Genomic DNA, 20,150 nt, shown 5'->3' with positions numbered 1-20,150 from the left:
AGAAGGGGGGCTGGGGAAGGGGCTCTGCGGGCGGGAAGGCGGCTGGGGATGTAGAAGGGGGGCTGGGGAAGGGGCTCTGCGGGCGGGAAGGCGGCTGGGGATGTAGAAGGGGACTGGGGAAGGGGCTCTGCGGGCGGGAAGGCGGCTGGGGATGTAGAAGGGGGGCTGGGGAAGGGGCTCTGCGGGCGGGAAGGCGGCTGGGGATGTAGAAGGGGGGCTGGGGAAGGGCTCTGCGGGTGGGAAGAGGGCTGAGCGGAGCTGGGGATGGAGAAGCGGGACTGGGGAAGGGGCTCTGCGGGCGGGAAGGCGGCTGGGGATGTAGAAGGGGGGCTGGGGAAGGGGCTCTGCGGGCGGGAAGGCGGCTGGGGATGTAGAAGGGGGGCTGGGGAAGGGCTCTGCGGGTGGGAAGAGGGCTGAGCGGAGCTGGGGATGGAGAAGCGGGACTGGGCGGCTGGAAAGGGCCGCGGGGCCGAAGGGAATCTTGCCCTGTCGGTGGCTGTGGGCGCACCGGCAGGTGGCCCGGCGGGCCGGGTTGTGTGGGGCGGGGTCAGGCGGCCCCTCCCCTCGGGCTGCCATTGGCGCGGGGTCTGAGGGTGGGGGCGCCTCGGGGCCTCCCGACAAAGTGCCCGGCAGGTGCCGCGGGCTGGGGAGTTGGCCGGGCGCGGCGGCGGCAGCGGCAGCATGCAGACCTGTGCCCGCTGGTGGGGGCGGCTCGTGGGCCGGGGGGCCGCCCTGGCGGGGAAGAAGCCGCCGGGCAGATGGGGATGGCGGGGGGCAGCAGAGCGCGGCGGCGGCGGCGGCGGGGGGCAGCGCCCCGAACACCAGCGCCGCCGCTTCCGAGTCCTCCCGGTACATCGAGCAGCTCCTGCCCCGGCACGATGACTTCTCCCAGCGGCATATCGGGCCCCGGGACAAAGAGAAGCGGGAAATGCTGCAAAGTGTGGGTCTGGCGGTAAGTCCCTGCGGGCTCCTTGCCCCCTGTGCTGCCCGCTCTGCCCCCATCTCCACCCCCACCCCCGCCGCTCCTCAGTCTGGTGCCCCCCGTGTTTTCCTGCTCGCTTTCCCTCCCCCTCTCCTACCCTCTTGTGCATCTTTGTATCTCCCTAAAACCACTTCCCCGTCGCGTCCTCCCGTCTCTGCCTCACCCTCCGCCCGCAGGGAAGTTCCGGAGCGAGGTGCACAAGAGCAAGAAGTGGGGACTCGCCGAGACTCCGGTAACAACGAAACGGGTCTCAACAAAGGTCCCACTGAGAGATGTGATGAGAGACTGTGAAGAGGAGAGACTCTTTTAAAATTTGTGTGCGCGTTAGCGCAGGCTATCAAACAGAAAGCTGCCGGGTGACGGGGAACGCGCGGTACTTACATGGATGTCCTTTTTCAGAGTATCGATGAGCTGATTGATAGAACCGTCCCTCCCAGCATCCGCCTGAGAAGGCCTCTGGAGATGGATGACCATATTTGTAAGTGACCATTTCACGCTGAACGCCAGTAGGAGCTTTGTGTAAAATCTCCCCCTCCTTGCCCCTCTTGCTTCTGGTCTAAATAATCTGCATTAAAATAGCTCAGCGGAGGAGTTACGGGTTTTGCTTTTCTGTATCCCAGTAATTAGTCTAATGACTAAAATTGTGTAAAAACTGTAACAGAAAACCCACCCATTTCAAATAAAAAGCAACAGGACTTATCACAAAGAAGCAAAAACAATCATGCCAGTACTATACTGTATTGCTCTTCAATCTGTGATGTTGTGCCTAGTTGTAGCAGTATGTTGGCTGCATAAAATTAGCTGTTGTTTTCACATTTGAAACAAATAAAACTTTTAGGACAGGATGAGTCTACCTGAAGATGTGTTTTGAGTTAACTAAAGTGCAGTCAACTTTGGCATGCCCTGAAAGCACTGTAATATGTATTGAAAATTGCTGCTCATAAATCTGAGTCTAGTACACCCTAGTACAAGTTACAGGCAAACTGCACCTCTAAAATTGTTACCTCCTATGCTGAGTGACACTTTGAGGCCTGTTGCTCAGAATTTGCATCTTTAAATAAAATACTAAAAAGGGCTAGATGGCTTCTGTACCACAGATAAAATAACTACTTATGTTTTGAAGTTTAGTCTGATTTTTTAAAAAAAAAATTTAATTGATCCCAGTGTATGGATCAATGATGTGCATAAATTTTAAAACTGGCATCTAAATTCAGGTTTCAGAGTAACAGCCGTGTTCGTCTGTATTCGCAAAAAGAAAAGGAGTACTTGTGGCACCTTAGAGATTAACCAATTTCTAAGGTGCCACAAGTACTCCTTTTCTTTTTTCATCTAAATTCAGCACATCATGAGAAACAAAGGTGCTCCTTTTGTACTTTAATAAACGTAGAACCTATTTTGATGAAAACCTGTTTGCAGTATTTCTACCCAGCAGAATTTTTTTTCTAGTTGAATTAGTCATCAGAAAATGGGATTTAACTTGGGTATAGAGGTTACTTTTAATAGTAGCCTGAATCTCAACTATAATAGTACTAATGGGCACTAGTATAGTTTAGCAAATTATTCTTGTCGTAAATCCAAGCCTACAGGTGCTGTTAGTATGCTGGGGGAACTTGTGGATTTCAGTTCCTTAAAACTAAGGAGGTCTCAAACATTTAATTAGAGGGAACATTTTAAAAATATACAATTACATTAGTACATAAAGACCATAATAAATGTGCTTGCCAATATCTTCCTGGAAAACACATTGGTGCCAAAAAACATTTTAGAAGTCTTATTGACTAAATAATTGCACTGAAACATAAAGCTTAAGAGGTGCCTAGCATTCTGAAAATCACTACATCAAGTATCCTCTTTTAGCTTATGTTAGTGTTTAACATATTAGCAAATAGGACAAATTATTTTGATTCCTCTTGCTCCCTTTTAATATTGCTCATCAGCAAATTGTAATTTGAGTGTAAACTTCAGGCCCTTCACCTTCTTTAAGGTTCCTGGCCAGTCCAATCTGGTTAGTTTGAGATGACATCACAAAACAGAAGCAGCAGCCAGAATGAACAGCTAGGAAAACTATAACCTGAAAAAACTACTTCTAGACAGGAATAACACAATATGATGAAAAGTCTTTATTATTTCAAATATTTTATTTAAATCTTTGATGCATTGGTGTATTTTACTTTTCAATAACTTTTTCCCGCCTCTCAAAAAGAGTGGGGGTGATCTTAAACTCCTCCTCCTCGCTATCTTCATGATTTGCATAAGTAGGGATAATTTAATATCTCCCTAATGGTGACCTAGCTAGACAGTATATTCTAGGATTGGAATGTCTCTATTAAAAGTCAAAGCATATTTGTAAATGGTGTTTTCATCAAACTTGTCAGATCATTTTAAAACTGTAAGTGAACTGAAGTAGAACTTCACTAATGTACACTTCTTAAAATAACTCACATACAAGGCAGTCTCTCCCCACTTCTCAAAGACTTAATAGTAATAGAAAACTTCATTACAGCATCTGCTAAGACTTACTGAATATGCTACAGTACATTTACTGATACATTGTAAGTGGTCATAAATAATTAAACACTAAACTACTGTTGTCAAAATAAACTAAAGTGCATTTTGATGCATTATCCTTTCTATAATGTGCTCACATGCTAATTTGTATAATTAATTTATCATGGGTCTCCCAATCACTAGCATGAGTTAGTGACTTTCTATCCTAACTACTTTCTACTCGCTGTCTGAGGCAGGCAGGTAACTGTTGGAAATATTTTCTTCATAAGATCTCCTTTGCTAACATCCCGTTTAGTTAACTGGAGACTGATCCAGCTGTTACTCTATTTTATCTTTTGTATTATACTGAAAAAGAGATACTTGAAAAATAAACTTTAGAGGAATACAATTGACTATTGCATGCTACTTTTTGTTAAACAGTGACCCTTAAAAACCTAGACAGTTCAGATTTAGTTTAGGTTTGTGCTTGGGAACTGGAAATTTCAAGCACTCCAAAAGCCAAACTGGGAAGCAGAAGGGGATTTTGGTTGTGTAATTTATTCCTTGTTCTAATTGTGTGGTTTAAACATATGAGTAACAAACCTGATATGTCAGCATGTTTACATATAAAAAAAAGTCTAGATGTTCTTTAACTTTGTACCCAAATACACTAAATGTGTCCTCTCTGGGATGAGGAAACAATAAAATGTGATTTGGAGGAAATAGTAACTACTATGTTAATTGAAAATCAGAATTTGAGGAGCTCTGCAAAAGACCCATGTTAAAGTTGCCATTCTTTTCCTCAGTTAATCCCATCTCCTTCAAACATATTTGCATATATTCTCCAGTTCATTAGAGCACAAAACTTTCATTTATGCCTTCTATGTTGTTCTTATTTCCCATTGTTTGCATTACTGTTTTGATCCAGGCCTCACAACTGGAATTCAGAAATAGCTTTTTCCAGTTGTGCATTGCCACTTTTTTGTCCTACTTCCCTTCCCTCCCCTCCCCCCTTGTGTTATGATTGGGCAGTATTCAAATTTGCACACTTTTGGAATGTGGCAAGCATTCCATGTCTATTCCATGTCTTCTTTTTGTATTGCTGGTGGAAGACTATATTTGTTTAAAGATCTACTAGAAAGCTGTCTAAAAATGTGTGACTTTGTAATGAACATCTTGTACCCAGAAGAGCTGGATCAAACTTGCCTCCTACGCAATGTAGGGAAGGTTGTCTTTCTAGCTGTCAAGCAGAATTTCTTATAGAAATGTGGTATGTATGTATATTATTTCCACACTTATAGATTAAAGGAAAAGTCACGTTTGTTTGAGAATTACACTTTATTTAAAACATGTTAGATAAACTCTTTTAAAAAATTCCTTTTCCTAACAATTCATAAAATGTACACAGCATTTTCACATTTTATGTGGGAGTGGGGCAAGCAATCTGTACTAGTGTTTTTTTTGTTAAACCTGGTAAATTTAAATAGCTAACCCTTTCCTAACGTGACTTTTGGGAATAGATCAATGGGTTTTGTGTAACAGGGCTTTTAAAGTATATACATAGAATATTTTTATTCCAGAGAATAGAGGTCAGTTCAGGAAAGAACTCAAGCATGTGCTCGAGTTCAACTGAAGTCAAAGTTTGGGTTGGATACACATTTAAATTCCACTCACCCAGAATAAGCAGGAATTGAGTGCTTTCAACTTCTGCCTTATTTAAGATTGTGGTAGTGGTATATGTTCTTGGACTTTGTCTATGTGGGAGGTTTTTTGTCTTTTTTCAGAATAAGAATGTGAATTTAAGCCAATATAATTATACCAGTATAACTACCCCCCCATGTGAACACTTATTCTAATATGAGTGGTGCTTTATATTTAGCTTTTTTACTTAGCAAAGGGTTTAAACTAACCTGAAAGAAGCCACTCATACTGCAATAAGAGTGTTAACACAGGAGTTTATATCCGTATAACTGATAAAACTTTCATGTGTAGACAAGGCCTTGATATTAGCTAAGTGTAACTGATCCAGCAATAAAGATGATCTCCTAATGAGGAAATGGGTGTAGGGGAGTGGTATGGCTCTGGAGGGATATGTGGCTTTGGGCACCTGTGGTTAAATGTGAAGTACGCTTTCAAGCCCAAGTTAGAAGTGGCAGTAGCAAAGATGCAGAAGACTTGTCTGCATTATAGCTTCCCTGTTATCAGTGAAAGTACTCTAGAAGTGAGATAGAAGTTCTAAATTTCATAGGCGACATCCACACGATAGGCTTTTGTTAGAATAGCTAGGTCGGAGTAGTGAGAGGTATGGTCCCTTCCCTAACCAATATAACTGTGCTGACGGAAGTCCCTGGTGATGCAGTTGTACCAGCAAACCTGCACTTTTACAGTTAGAGCTCTTTCACTTTCGGCAAGTGGAATAAGGTATACAGGTAAAAGCCCAGCTTTGCCAATATAAGTTGCATCAATGCTAGGAGAGCTTTTCTGGTATAGTATCCTGGTATTCCCATACTAATAAAGTGTTCATAGTATTGATGGCACATGGCCTTAGTGTAGATAGAGGCAATGGATGGACAGAAGAGGGAGAAGGAAATGTCATTGATCTTTATTATAAAAGAATAGAGATTCTTTCCAGAAGAAAAAGATGCTGGCACTGGCTTCCCTTCCCAACCAGAATTCAGGGTACACAAGATGTCCTTGACAGTTCCCTCTCTCCTCCTGGCACCTGTGATGTTCCATATCCATTAAGTAAAAATAAATAAAAAAAAATTGAACACTCTTTACTTTTTGTTTGTTCCATGCAGTATTTCTTTTCTGTCAGTGTTTAGTGGGTGAGGGACCATGTCTAGGAAGTTTTAACTACTAACCAATAAAACATTATTTGACTTGGTATAAATTAATTGTGAATTAAGGTGGTATAATTCCACTGAGGTGTGTGTGATTGTCATTGCATCACAGGAGTGATGAGTGTTATATATTCACCGAAACAGATTAAATTAGTTGGCATTTGATTTTGGTTATGGCTCAAACTCAGATCCATGCTGTGAGCAGTTACAATTCTCACTCTTCTGCTGTCTGTTCTGTGATGTGTTACTGCTGTCCTCTGTCCCTGCCTTTCAGTGTCATTTGACCAGTGGCCACATCTTTACTGCCAGCAGGGCCCTTTGCTGCCTACTCTGGTGCTTCTCTATCCAAGATGGACAGAGGGCTTTGCCACTCCAGTGTTATTGATTAAATGAACCCAGAACTATATTTGCATGGACTGGGGCCTGTTCATTTAAAACATTCCAGAACTGGGCATTCTTATTGACATATTGTGAGAGTGTTCTAGCACGATTTGTCATCTAAGATGTGTGTTACCTGTTCCTTAGTGACAAAGTGGGAGAACAAAATTCAGATAAATAGAACTGTGTGGGATGGGAGTGGAAAGATGCAGAGCTCTGGTTTCAGACTGCCATCTTACATAGCAGATCTTACTAATCTTACATAGATTAGTGGGTCTCAAACAAGTAAAATCAGGTCATCTAAGCAAAGCTGTGAAAGAAACAGACCACACAGAACTAAACTGTCTTATAGCTTCTAGAAAGCATCATAGTAAGTGTGTGGGTGCACGAGCAGGTAGATGCATGTGTGTGTGTCTGTGAGAGACAGAGGAGAAGAGGGGGAAGAAATTGGAAATTTACATACTGCAAGGTAGCAGTGGGAGCTCTTTCTGCTAAAAAGCAGCAACTTGTTTGTTGAAGAAGTTGTGAAATCTGTAAACATTAACATTGAACTCTTGGCAGAATCTGCAGTGTTCTCTTCTGTGAGTAGTATTGCCTCTGATAATGTTATACACTGAATTAAAAAAAAAAACAAGGTCAACTGCACTTATTTATTCAGCAAGAAAAGATTTGTCAGCTAAGGTATGTGAAGGATTACTGGACTATTTTCAGTAAAGAAAGTGAAGATTAAGCCTTTAATCTGTGCTGCCCTAGAAAACTGGCAGCAGGAGATTGAGTGTGATAGCTGACTTCCACGTGTTTCTTAATCTGCATTCATTTATCAATTTTATTTTGCCTAGTTTGGTATGATGCTTTCTTATTTCACAACCTGGAGGGGAAAAGTTAAAAATAATTAAATCTGTGATCTAAAACCAGAGTGTTTACAATATGAATAAATAATGCATACAAATGTTGTATATTGTGACCAGTGTCACTAGTCTTGTTCATACTGCCTGTCTTCAGAGAACAGTAATATGCAGGAGTTCAATTTGTTTAAGGCCTGTGTATTCAGGGGAAAATTGGACCCCTATTCTGCAACAAGGTCCCTGGATTTGGCAGCACTCGGGGGTAGCAAACTGAAAATTCTCTGACCCCTTAAGTTTAAAAACTCCATTATATAAATTTAAATTTTTAAAACTACTGCAGTAACCTTATTTATCTCTTAAATTCAGTATTTGCCATTCACAGGGTGAGCTGGCACATTGAGAGTTTAGGTTTCAGCCTCACCTGCAACTAGTTTACCTTTCAGTTCAGGACCATATAATGGGAACATCTGACTAGGAATCAGGCTTGCTGCAGGATATAAAAGAACTGGAGCCTGAGTCCAGTCAGGGGAGTGACTCAAAGGAGCAGGTGGTCTTTCTGAGCTGCTTTATACCAATTGCTTTAAAACTGCAGGTCGTGACCCAGTACTGGGTTATGGAACGTAAGGGATAGGGTCGTGGTGGTGACCGGACCGTTAAAAGTCCCGTCAGTGGTGCTTCCCGGCTAAGGCCGGCTAGTCCTTACCTGTTCTGACACAGCGCTGTGCCCCAGAAGCAGCCAGCAGCAGTTCCAGCTCCTAGATGGGGGGGGCGCCTCCGGGGCTCCGCATGCTGCCTCCACCCCAAGCTCTGCACTCCCATTGGCCAGTTCCCACTGGCTTGCACGCCTCCGCCTAGGAGCCAGACCTGCTGCTGGCTGCTTCCGGGGCGCAGTGTGGCCCATGGTGCCAGGACAGACAGGAAGCCTGCCTTAGCACCCCTGCTGCGCAGCTGACTGGGAGCTGCCTGAGGTAAGCCTGTGCCCCAAGCCTGCTCTCCAATCCCCTGCCCCAGCTCAGAGTGCCCCCTATACTGGAGCCCCTTCCTGCACCACAAACCCCTCAACCATGGCCCCACCCCAGAGCCTGCACCCCCAACCCTCTGCCCCAGCCCTGAGCCACCTCCCACACCTTGAACCCCTCATTCCCAGCCTCACCCCCTGCACCCCAACCGTCTGCCCCAGCTCTGAGCCACTCCCACACCCCAAACCCCTCATCACCAGCATCAATTTTCTTCAACTGGGTTGCCAGGAGAAAAGTTCAAAAACCGCTGCTTTATACTGAAGCTCTCCTTAGTTCTGAAGCAGAAGACTACGGGGAGCAAGTTTGCTAGGAGTGAAGCTTCAGCAGGAACAGACATGAGAACTCTGCAACCAGGATTGTGATCCAAAAGAAGGCTGAGTGGAAGAACTGTGGTGTTTGAATTTTGCTAATAAACCAGACTTCTAGAAGGAGGAGAACTATTATGTAAACACCCACATTATGAAGTCTGATTAACTGTGGAAGAAGGGATACTAAGGCAGTAGCAGCATCTGAAGCCAGACAGTTCTTGATATGCCATTAAAAAATTGACAAGACATAACAGCATGAGAAATTGAGAGGTGGAGTGGAGAAGCTGAAGACTGAGAGCTGGGAAGAAAACTTTTAGGGATTTTGACAATTTGTGGGTGGTTTCTCCTAAAAAATAGTCTGTAGTGTAAGAGCTACAATATTGACACTTGAATTCTTAGTGAAAAGAGAAGACAAGAATGGGGATGGCTGGAGACTTGCACCAAACACCAGGAAGAGTAAGGTCTGTGTAATTGGGGACTCCCTACTCAGAAGGGCAGGCAAGCAGCCCATCTGTTCTTAGTAGGGAGTCTTCAGTTACATAGAGGCCTGTTGCTAGAGTGGATTTGGGGAACAGAACTGCTTGCTGGTTGCCCGGAGCTAAGATACAGGATGTAGATCTGAGTCTGAAGAGGATCCTAATGGGAGCAGGAAACAATCTACTGATTTGTTCTTCATGTGGGAACAAATAATACTGATAGTCTCCCTTGATGCATTCCAGCCAGAATCTACCAGGCTGTGGATGATGCATAAAGAAATGGAAGTTCAGGAATTCAATCATTGGGATACAACCTGTCCCTGGAAGAGGAGAGTGAAGGTAAGACCCAATTATGATGCTCAACAGATGGCTTAGGCAATGGTACTATAAAGGAGAGATTTGGGATGTTCAACCATTGAGAGGCATTCATGGACAGAGGACTGTTCTCATAGGATGGACTCCACCTGATTAGGAGGGAAATAGACTCCTGGGATGGAGATTTAATCAGTTGTGCTAAAGAGCTTTAAAACTAGGAATTCAGGGAACACAGCTGAGAGATGCTCATGTAATCATCATTCCTGCTTCTAAATACTGAGCAGGAGGAAAATCAAGTAAGAGGATACAGCAATGGAGAAAGGAACATCAGAAACTAGGAGAATGGTCATCCAAGAGAAAAGATAATGCCTAGACCACTGACAGTAATGGTCAGGGAGGTGATATTGGCAGCAGAATGACTACCCAATGGAGTAAGGAATCAGGGGGAAGCCAAGCAGAAACTACTAAGATGTCTATACACCAATATAAGGCACCTCAGTAACAAAATGGAGGAACCAGAATTACTGGTACAGGAAGTGAAACCAGATATAGGGATAACAGAAACATGGTTGAACAGCAGTCATGATTGGAGTACAGGTATTGAAGGGTATGTGCTGCTCAGGAAAGACAGGAATAAAGGTAAAGGTGGTGGAGTAGCACTGTATATTAATGATGAGTAGAGCTCAGTGTTTGTCACAGAGGTTGCAGAAGTAACAGATACCTTGACTTCCTGTGACCTCCGTAACTTCTGCAGAGGCCAGTGTGGCTGACCCCAGGGCCACCCAAGCAGCTGGCCCCACCAGTGCGGGAGCGGCCCCTGGGCCATCCATACTGGCTGCTGCTTTGGCAGCCCTAAGCAGCTGGCCCTGGGGACTGCCTGAGCAGTGGCTGGCCCTGGGCCTCCCCCGGCAGCCACTGGCCCCCCAGGGCTTCCCCCTGGCAGCTGGTGTTGTGGGCCCCCAGGGCTCCCCCTCTGGCAGTTAGTGCCACTGTCTCCACTACCCCCAGCCCCGCAGCAACACCCCTCCTTAAGATTCAGTCGGGGTAGGTCATGGGCTGTGATTTTTTGTTTGTTTCTTGCCATGACCCATCTATGACTTTTGCTAAAAATACCCATGATTAAATCACAGCGTCAATTATGAGGTAGATTCTAAAGAAGTTAGAAGTGATGGAATAGATAAAACCAAATCTGTTAGCTTTCTTCCCCAGAGTGATTTTTGAATCAAACAGAGGTTCCACTGGGATACTGGTTGGAAGTCTGCTACAGACTGCCAGAATCAGATTTTGATATGAATAGAAACCTCTTCAGTATTTAATGAAATAATCCCACAATTTCCAACAGACTTCAATTTTACAAATATAGATTTGAGGACAAATGCTACTAATAATGGTAGGGCCCAGATATTCCTAGCTGACAGAGTTCTTCACCAAATAGTCACTGAACCAACAAGAGGTGATGCCATTTTAGATCTAATAGTGGCAAGTAACTAGCACCACATAGAAGAAATGGTTGTAGAGCACAACCTTGGTTTGAATGATCATGATATAATTTGGTTTAAACAAAATGGAAGGATAAATAAAAATACATCTGCAAATAGGGTCCATGATGTCAAAAGGGCAGACCTGGAAGAATTCAGGGAAGTGGACTGGACTGAAGGATCTGAATGTGGAAGAGGCTTGGAATTACTTTGTCAAAGTTGCAGAAGCTATCTGAAGCCTGCACCTTAAACAAGGGGGGAAAAAATTCCTAGGAAAAGATTGCAGACCAAGCTTCTCAAATGGGTTAAGAGAGAGCCTACAAGGAATGGAAGATGGGATGGATCAGCCAGGAAAGCTATCTCTTGGAGGTCAGAAAGCATAGAGGAAAAAGTGAGAACTGCCAAAAGCCAAGCAGAACTGGACCTTGCAATAGTAAAGTTTCTTTAGTCCTATAACAGGGGTGGCAAAGTTTACTTAACCTCTGAGCTGAATAAGACAATTGTCAGAAGTTTGTGAGCTGGGGCTCAGGGCTTCAGCCCTGCTGACAGCACATGCTGCAGGACTGAAGCTCTGAGAAGTCCCTAGCCCCACCACCCTGCTGCAGGGCAGAAGCCCCAAAGCTAACATCCCTCAGTCTGGTAGGTGGAGAATGGGCATGGGGGGGGGGGGGTGTGGAGAAATGTGGGCGGCTCTGCGAGCTGCACTTTAACTGTAGAAGAGTTGTGGTTTGGCCACTTCTGCCATATATAATAAAAAGAAAACAATGAAAAAAGTGGAACTGCTAAACGCTGAGGATGGAGTAGTGATTAAAGATCATCTAGGCATGGCCCAACACAAAGGAATACTTTGCCTCTGGTTTTAATAAAGTTAATGAGGAACTTAAGGGTAGCTTCAGGGTGGCTAATAGGAAGGAAGATATAGAAGTAGGAATTACTACATTTGAGGTAGAAGTCAAACTCAAACAGCTTAATGGGACCAAGTCAGGGGGCCCAGATAATCTCCATCCAAGAATATTAAATGAACTGGCACATGAAATTGCAAGACCAATGGCAAGGATTTTTAATGAATCTGTCAATTTGGGGGCTGTTACTTCTGACTGGCAAATTGTCCCCAGACCTTCTTTAAAACTGCTACTATATTAGCAATGATCCAGGAAACTCCAGGACCCCTTAGCTTGACCTAAATTGTATTCAGGGTCTTGGAACAAATTTTGAAAGAGAAAGTAGTTAGACCATAGAGAGAAATTAGGATAAATTACAACATGGTTTTACAAAGGGTTGATTGTGCCAGACCAACCTGATCTTTCTTTGAGAAAATTTTTTTCTAAAAATTGGATATACTGCATAACCACGATTTATCTACCTGGATTTCAGTAAGGTATTTGATACAGTTCCACATGGGAAATTTTATTAAATTGAAGATGAGGATTAATATGAGAATTGAAATGTGGGTAAGGAACTGGTTAAAAGGGAGACTACAATGGGTCATACTGAAAGGTGAACTGTCAGGCTGGGGGGGAGTTTATTAAAGGAGGAGTTCCTCAGGGATCAGTTTTGGGACCCATCTTATTTAACGTTTTTATTAATAACCTTGGTAACAAATGGGGGAGTGCATTAATAAAGTTTGCGGATGACACAAAGTTGGGAGGTATTGCCAATATGGAGGAGGCCTGGGATCTTGTACAAGAAGATCTGGAGGATTTTGAAAACTGGAATAATAGAAATTTAATAGTGCAGAGTGCACTTAGAGACTAACAACAAGAATTTTCTTTATAAGCTGGGGACATATCAGAAATGACAGAGGAGAAAGATCTGGATGGATTGGTTGATCACTGGATGATTGAGCCACGAATGTGGTGTGGCCATGAAAAAAGCTAATGCAGTTCTAGGATGCATCAGGTGAGGTACTTCCAGTAGAAACAGGGAAGTGTTAATACCATTATATAAGGCACTGGTAAGACCTCATCTGGAATAGTGTATGCAATTCTGGTCTCCTGTGTTTAAGAAAGATGAATTCAAACTGGACTAAGTGCAGAGAAGAGCTACTAGGATAATCACAGGAATGGAGAACCTATCTTTTATGAGAGAAGATTTAAGGAGCTTGGCTTGTTTAGCCTAACCAAACAAAGGGTGACAGGAGATATGATTGGTCTCTAAATACTTTAGAGGGATTAACACTGGAGAGGCAGAGAAGTTATTTACATTAAAGGGTCAATGATGGCACAAGAACAAATGGATTTAAACTGGCCATCAACAAGTTTAGGCTTGAAATTAGATGAAGATTTCTAACCATCAGAGGAGTGAAATTCTGGAACAACCTCCCAAGGGAAGCAGTGGGGGCAAAAAACCTAACTTGTTTCAAGACTGAGCTTGCTAAATTTATGGGAAGAGATGGTGTGATGAGGTTGCCTATAATGGCACATAGCTTACCTGTGACTGGTAGAAGTAAATACCTCCAATGGCCAGTGATGGGCTAGATGGGGAGGGTTCTGAGTTACTACAGAAAATTCTTTCCAAGGTGGCTGGGGTGGGGGTGTGTGAATCTTGCCCACATGCTCAGGGTCTAATTGATAACTATATTTGGTGTCAAGAAGGAATTCTCCCCACCCCAGGTCAGATGGGGAGAGACCTTGGGTGGTTTTTGTTTTTTGGGCCTCTTTCTCCAGCATGGAGCATGGGTCACTTGTTAGTTTGATCTAGAGAAAAAAAAGGTGGATTCTCTGTACCTTGAGGTCTTTAAATCCTGATTGGAGGACTTCAGTAACTCAGCCAGTGATTATGGGCCAAGTATAGGAGTGGGTGGATGAAGTTCAGTGGCTTGCAATGTGCAGGAAGTCAGACTAGGTGATCACAATGATCCCTTCTGGCTTTACAGTTTGAGTTGCTCTCTTCTTAGAATCCTAGAATATCAGGGTTGGAAGGGACATCAGGAGATTATCTAGTCCAACCCCCTGCTCAAAGCAGGACCAATCCCCAATTTTTGCCCCAGATCCCTAAATGGCCCCCTCAGGCATTGAACTCACAACCCTGGGTTTAGCAGGCCAATGCTCAAACCACTGAGCTATCCCTCCCTTCCTTTATCAGAAAGGAAACATGACTCAGGGCTGGATAAACCCATACACTTTAAGAGGGTACTTGCAAGAAAGGGACTCCTCAAGGTAGTGGTAGTGATGGGTGGGTGGGTGGCGGGGGAAAATAACACGTAGATCACCAGTTCAGATACAATGCAGGGCAGTTAGTATGGTAGTCAAGTATATAGCTTGATCTGTGAAAAGAGTTGGATTTTTTGAGGGTAACCTCTAGTCATTACAAACACTGTCATGGGCTGATATCCAGGCCACCACATTCTGTGACTGCATTGAACAAATGCTCCACTTCCTGCACAAAAATTTCTCCTTGGCTATAGCCATGTAAAACAGAAGACCCCCATGACATGCCACCTTATGTGAAAATTCCAATTACAGACATGCCACTATGGCAGTGACCCATCCAATTCAGATTTGGTCAATCTAGTCTGAAGTAGTTGGGAAAACAACTTCCCAAGCAGAGGCAAGTAGTATCCCTCAAGCCATTAATCTCTGGGAACCAGTTGCAGTGAATGTGACTTTACGAATACAATAGTGGTGGTGGGGGGAAACAATTACAAATCTGCACCATAACTTAAACATTTTCGTTATCCTGTTGTGCAACTCTCACTGGTCAAGGTGTCTTCTGCCAATGGCCCTGTAAGATTTCATGTAGGTGGAGAGGTCCATTCTAAAGCCTATTCTACTATGAAACTGACCTGATTTGTCTAGTCTTGTATCCTATAACTTCTTCTGGAATAAGCTGCATCAGAATTGAGGGGAGAAATCTTTTGTATTACTACTGCACATGGCATTATATTTTACCTTATTCCCAGTAATATAAAGTTCCTTAGCATTCTGGCATCTGATGTTTAGGCACCTGACATCAATCTTCCTGGGTAGGAAGCTGGGAAAGTTTGAGATCTATTTATGACCTCTTCACTAAACCTTAATTATGAATGATGTACAGCTTCATCTAGCTGTTGATTCTGCCAGTTTCAGGTGAGTAAAGATCCCTTCCTAGAGGGCCTGTATTCATGCATACTCAACTGCCCCAGAAAGTATGTGGGGTGTGAAAATCCCCAACATTCTCCCTCTGTAGTATGGAAAGTGTTTGGAATCCTATGAAGATTTAGGTAATGGTTTATCCTTTGGTAGTGGCATTTACTTTTATTTAAATAACTTACACTGTGTTAGTATTGTAAGACTAAAGCAAGAAAAGAATAGTTTCCTACAACTAAATCTTTCATGTTAAGAGATCAGTGGGATGTGGCTATTCACAAAGGCAACTTATAAGGGCGGAGGAGGAGAAACGGAAGTTAATGTCAGCGTTACTCAAATCTGTTGCTTTTTGGAAAATATTTTGATCTTGTAGACTTATTCTCCCTAAATATTTTACTAGATTAAACCTCACTTACTACTGTCTCTTCCCTTAGTTTGTTCTAAAACTGTTGACAGCTGCCCATTTCTACACAGAGTCAAGCAAGGCAGTTTAGTCAAAACTATTAACATTTGTTCCTGCATAACATTTTATGCTATAACATTTTTTTTTCAATCAGGTGAAAATGAAATCCTTGAAACTCTACACAATATTGCAAGCAAGAACAAAATCTGGAGGTCCTACATGGGCATGGGTTATTACAACTCCTCAGTACCTCAGGCGATTGTGCGGAATTTGTTGGAGAATGCAGGATGGTAATGTACATTGCTTCCTGATTACAAACATATAAAAAGAACAATATATATGAAATGTTTCTAAGTGTGATGCATAGACCGATATATAATAATGCTGTTTGCCAAGACGTTCCCATTCTTTATACAGATGATATGCTGGTCAGATTGAAATTTGATTAAGGGAATCATAAAAAAATATTGATCCTGACTTTAGCAGGAGTTTAATCCATAATGTGGCAGTAGAAAGGTATTGTAGCTTAGACTTTCACAAATAGAGCATCTCCATAGTTTGAAAGATCTGGTGCCTAATGGAGAGTATTAGCTAAACAGGTGGCATTAAAGAGATATGGTTACTTAAGATTAGGGTGACCAGATGTCCTGATTTCATACGGACAGTCTTGATATTTGGAGCTTTTTCTTATATAGATGCCTATTACCCCACTCCCCTTGTCCCCATTTCACTCTTGTTATCTGGTCACCCTGCTCAAGATGAATTTTATGAATGGAAAGTTCACACCTCTTGTTCACTGAAACCATACTTTGACATGAATGGAAACATTCATAACTTCAATTACTTTGAGAAAAATGTAAAGGAAGACCCCAGACTAAAATAACTATGTTCTTCCCAAAATTTAAGCTTTGAGGTTCAAAATACTTATTCTCACTGGCATCTGCAGTTCCAGGTGGATATTCTGACTATCATGAGAAACAATGATGGTTATTTACTGACTGGAAGGAAGTAGAAAGCCGCAGAAATCTTTAGCCCTTCCCCATTAGATTTCTCTAGCTCAGTTTTTCAAAACAAGAAGCTTAGATGTCTTGAATGCAGAGTCAGAATTTGGGTGCTTCTCTTAGTTTACCAGTCACTGAAGTAGATGAATAAATGAAGTTTACCCACTGTTAAGAATTTTTGAATGCACTGAGTGTCTCATTCAGTTATTCTCAGAGCTCATGCAACAGCAATGCTCCTATGTGGAAGGCCTTAGAGTACTGTCAAACTAGAACTTTTGACTTATCATTTTCCAAGAATCTGAAGAGGATAAGTTTCCTTTAGTTATTTCTTGGATTATCTTTATACCATGTGCTTCACTACAGTGACAGTCATGGCCCTTTACCTCTTTAAAGACATTTCTTGATGAAGACCGCATGGTCAAAATGTTAAATATTCCCTAATCACAAATTTGGACAGAATATTTAACATGCAAAATTAAAATATGGAAAAACATTGGTACGTTAATGCTCTAATGCCAATTGTAATTGTTGTCTCTGTATCTCCACCCACTCTGCACAAAGACTGAAGACATCCAATATTCTGACTCACCCACCATATGCACATCTGAAATCCCTTGTCCCTTAGATCAATGGTCCCCAAACTTTTCAGGATTTCACCCCCTCCTTACCCGTCTGCAACCCCTGCTGCTGGGGCTGGGAGCAGGGCTGTGGCTTGGGGGTGAGGGATGTGGCTAGGGATAAGGTGGCCGAGGTTGGGTCTGGGAGTGGAGCCGCAGGTCTGGGTGTGGAGCTGTGGGTGCAGGGCTGGAGCAGAGCTGGTCGTAGAGTGGAAATGGCTGGCACTCTCTCTCCACCCACCATGGGGCCTGGCCTGGGCCCTATCATGCCCCCTGAACTTTCCTCTGCACCCCCCTAGGGGGTGCCCCACACACACAGTTTGGGGACCTCTGCCATAAATATTCTCTTCTCCTCTCTGTGCAAAAGTGAAGACCTCAGCTTAAGTCTTAACCTCTAAATCAGCTTTGTCTTAAATAAAAGCAAAGTTTTAAAAAGGTAAAGACAGTGCTTGCAATTTAAAAAAAAAAAGTAGACTATAAGCACAGTTAAACTAATCACTATAAAAAGCATTGGTAACTAAGTTCTGAGCTTGATTTGTAGAGCGTAGATTTGTAGAGCATAAGATTTTGAGTCCTAGGATTATGTTTTATGCTGGAGAGCGCAAAAAGCGCCATTAAAAAAATCTCTGCAAAATTTATGGTTTTAAGAAATCAAACTTTCCTAGCAAGTCTTGAATTTTAAATGCTAGGTGCTGAAATATTGCAGCCCCATGTTTCATAGCCTAGCCAGTGCCGTAGCTAGGTGGAGCGAACGGGGGAGCGGACATAAAAAAAAAAGTGCCAGCTGTTTGTATGCACCTGGCGGCGCCCCAGGTCCTCAGTGGCACTGAAGGCCCCCGGCGCTGAAATGCAGCCGAGGACCCCCGGAGATAGTGAAGGCTGCCGCAGTGCCGGACGCGCTGCTGAAGACCCGGAGCACTGCTGGGTGAGTAAATATGAAAAAAGGCGCCAAAAAATTAAAAAGGCACCACTTGTGTTCAGTGGGAGAGTGGCCGCTGCCCCCCCCAGCTATGCCACTGAGCCTAGTATTTCCCATGAGGCTGTGCTTATCTTTTCTGCTCAGTTATGCACCCTGACAATAGCAGCTCTTTCCTTCCCAGCTTCTGAGTACCCTAATACAGAAGATATGCATGCTTCAGGATGATTTTTTATATTGAAATATAGCATGTCCCTGGAAAGTGGGTTAGGGTAGAAAGGAATTGTTCACTTTACGTGCGTACATCTCAGTTTGAGACATATGGCCAATGCATTGTCTTCTGTTAAAATAATTGGGTGTGGCACTGTGAGGAAGTGAGGGGGAAAGGATTAGGGATTTTCATTTATCAGAATGTTTTTCAGATGGGAATATTGTCTGTTTTTAGAAGATTTGCTAGAGAACAGTCTTCCAGGGAAGTTAGATCTGCTAGGAAAATAAGCATCTCTGTAGGAGTCTCAGAACAAGGTGACTTATCAAGAAAATGATGAACAACTTTGTTTCACAATGAAAGACTAAACAGCTTAATTATTTTTAAATAAAAATGGTCAGAAGGCTATGCACTAGTTCTTATAAATAGCAGCTGTTTGAGTTAGTTTCCAGAAAAGTGCTTGTTTGAGTACAGAAAACACAACATCTTTCAGACTCTTCAAAAAGTCACCTTGATCAATCTGCTTCAGAAATTAAACTTATTTAAAAAAAAAAAAAAGAGACAAGATGAGAATTTTCAGTCCAAAAGGAGGCTTGCTTTTTTGGGGCAGAGAGGCGGCAGTCAAAGTTAGTAAGCAATGAGAGTCTTAAGGTTGTAAGCTCCAATCCATTCTAAATGATGGAGTTTCTACCAGGCAACTCCATTAGTAAAAAGCTTGTTCAATTTTTTTCGGGATATACGCTATATCAATTACTTGATTTCCTTTTTCTCCAGTTACATAGGAATCATACATAGTTACAGGCTGCTGGCAAGCTCTAATGACACTTTCACTCTAAACACATTTCATAGGAAAGTGTCTGTGTGTGTGTGGGGGGGGGTAGGTAGGTTTCATTTTATCATTGAGAGGACATTTTATTTTATGGTATTAGCATGGCAAGCTCTTGAGGTCTGGACACAGAACCAAGTGGCCTGCTATTTTTGAAAACCCCATTTAGTCTTGGTGTACAATAATGGATTTATAGCAGCTCAGCTCTCTGAAATCCGGACAAGGCTTTTCCTGTTGGGGTCACTGCAAAATATTGGCTAATCAGTATTTTTACTTTTTTTTTCCTCTTTTTTTTTTAAATAAAAAAGCTTCTACTCTCTGGGTATTCAATGTTACCTGCCTCAAAACCCTGTAGTATGGTGTAAACTTCACAGCAGAGCAGAACTGTGTAAACACCACACACTTATGTGCACATGATTCCTGATAGTCTTCACATTATCATTGCATTGAGCTGTTTCCCTAGAAACAGAGCTAATTAATTCCTGTGATGTGACATGAATGTAAACTAATCACCAAAGAATATTTGGCTTCATAAATAAGTTTACAACAAGTCTAGACTTAATCTTGTTCATCTTTTATGTTAGTATTTAGAGTAATACTCATTGTCTATATCACAGTATATTAGAGACTTTGAGTCGTTTGACTTTTGTGCACTTCAGCTACAAAACTGCACTTTATAAGAATAAGGCTCATTTAAAACAACAACAAAAAAGCATCTACATGAGGTTGAAGTCAGCAAGAGTGCATACTCAGGGAAAACACACAAGCAAAAGGGTAAAATTTTCAAAGGGCCTTGGTCCCAACTGAAATTGGGCTCCAAAGTCACTTAAGAACTCTTGAAACCCAGTATGTTATCACAATTCATGTGATACTATGTTGAGTATAGTTGCGTAATTTGTTTTTAAAAGCAACTTAAGTGGTTTTTGGGGGTGCGGGGAACAAAGCTCTCTTTTCATGAGCTCTGCATGTTGATGGCTGCTG

General features: G+C 42.7%; 1 protein-coding gene across 1 annotated transcript in view; it reads left to right on the top strand.

The window, feature by feature from the left end:
- Positions 1-666: 666 nt before the first annotated feature.
- Positions 667-20,150, top strand: part of GLDC (glycine decarboxylase) — a 70,331-nt gene continuing 50,847 nt past the window's right edge. Inside the window, 4 exon segments of the mRNA XM_073345303.2 lie at positions 667-777; positions 779-952; positions 1,382-1,460; positions 15,756-15,891. Coding sequence (XP_073201404.2) covers positions 682-777; positions 779-952; positions 1,382-1,460; positions 15,756-15,891 — 485 coding nt within the window. The 5' untranslated portion in view covers positions 667-681.

This window comes from Lepidochelys kempii, chromosome 5, assembly GCF_965140285.1.
Source record: "Lepidochelys kempii isolate rLepKem1 chromosome 5, rLepKem1.hap1, whole genome shotgun sequence".
Classification (NCBI taxonomy): domain Eukaryota; kingdom Metazoa; phylum Chordata; order Testudines; family Cheloniidae; genus Lepidochelys; species Lepidochelys kempii.
Note: the sequence above shows the minus strand (reverse complement) of the source record. Positions and strands in the feature narration are given on the sequence as shown.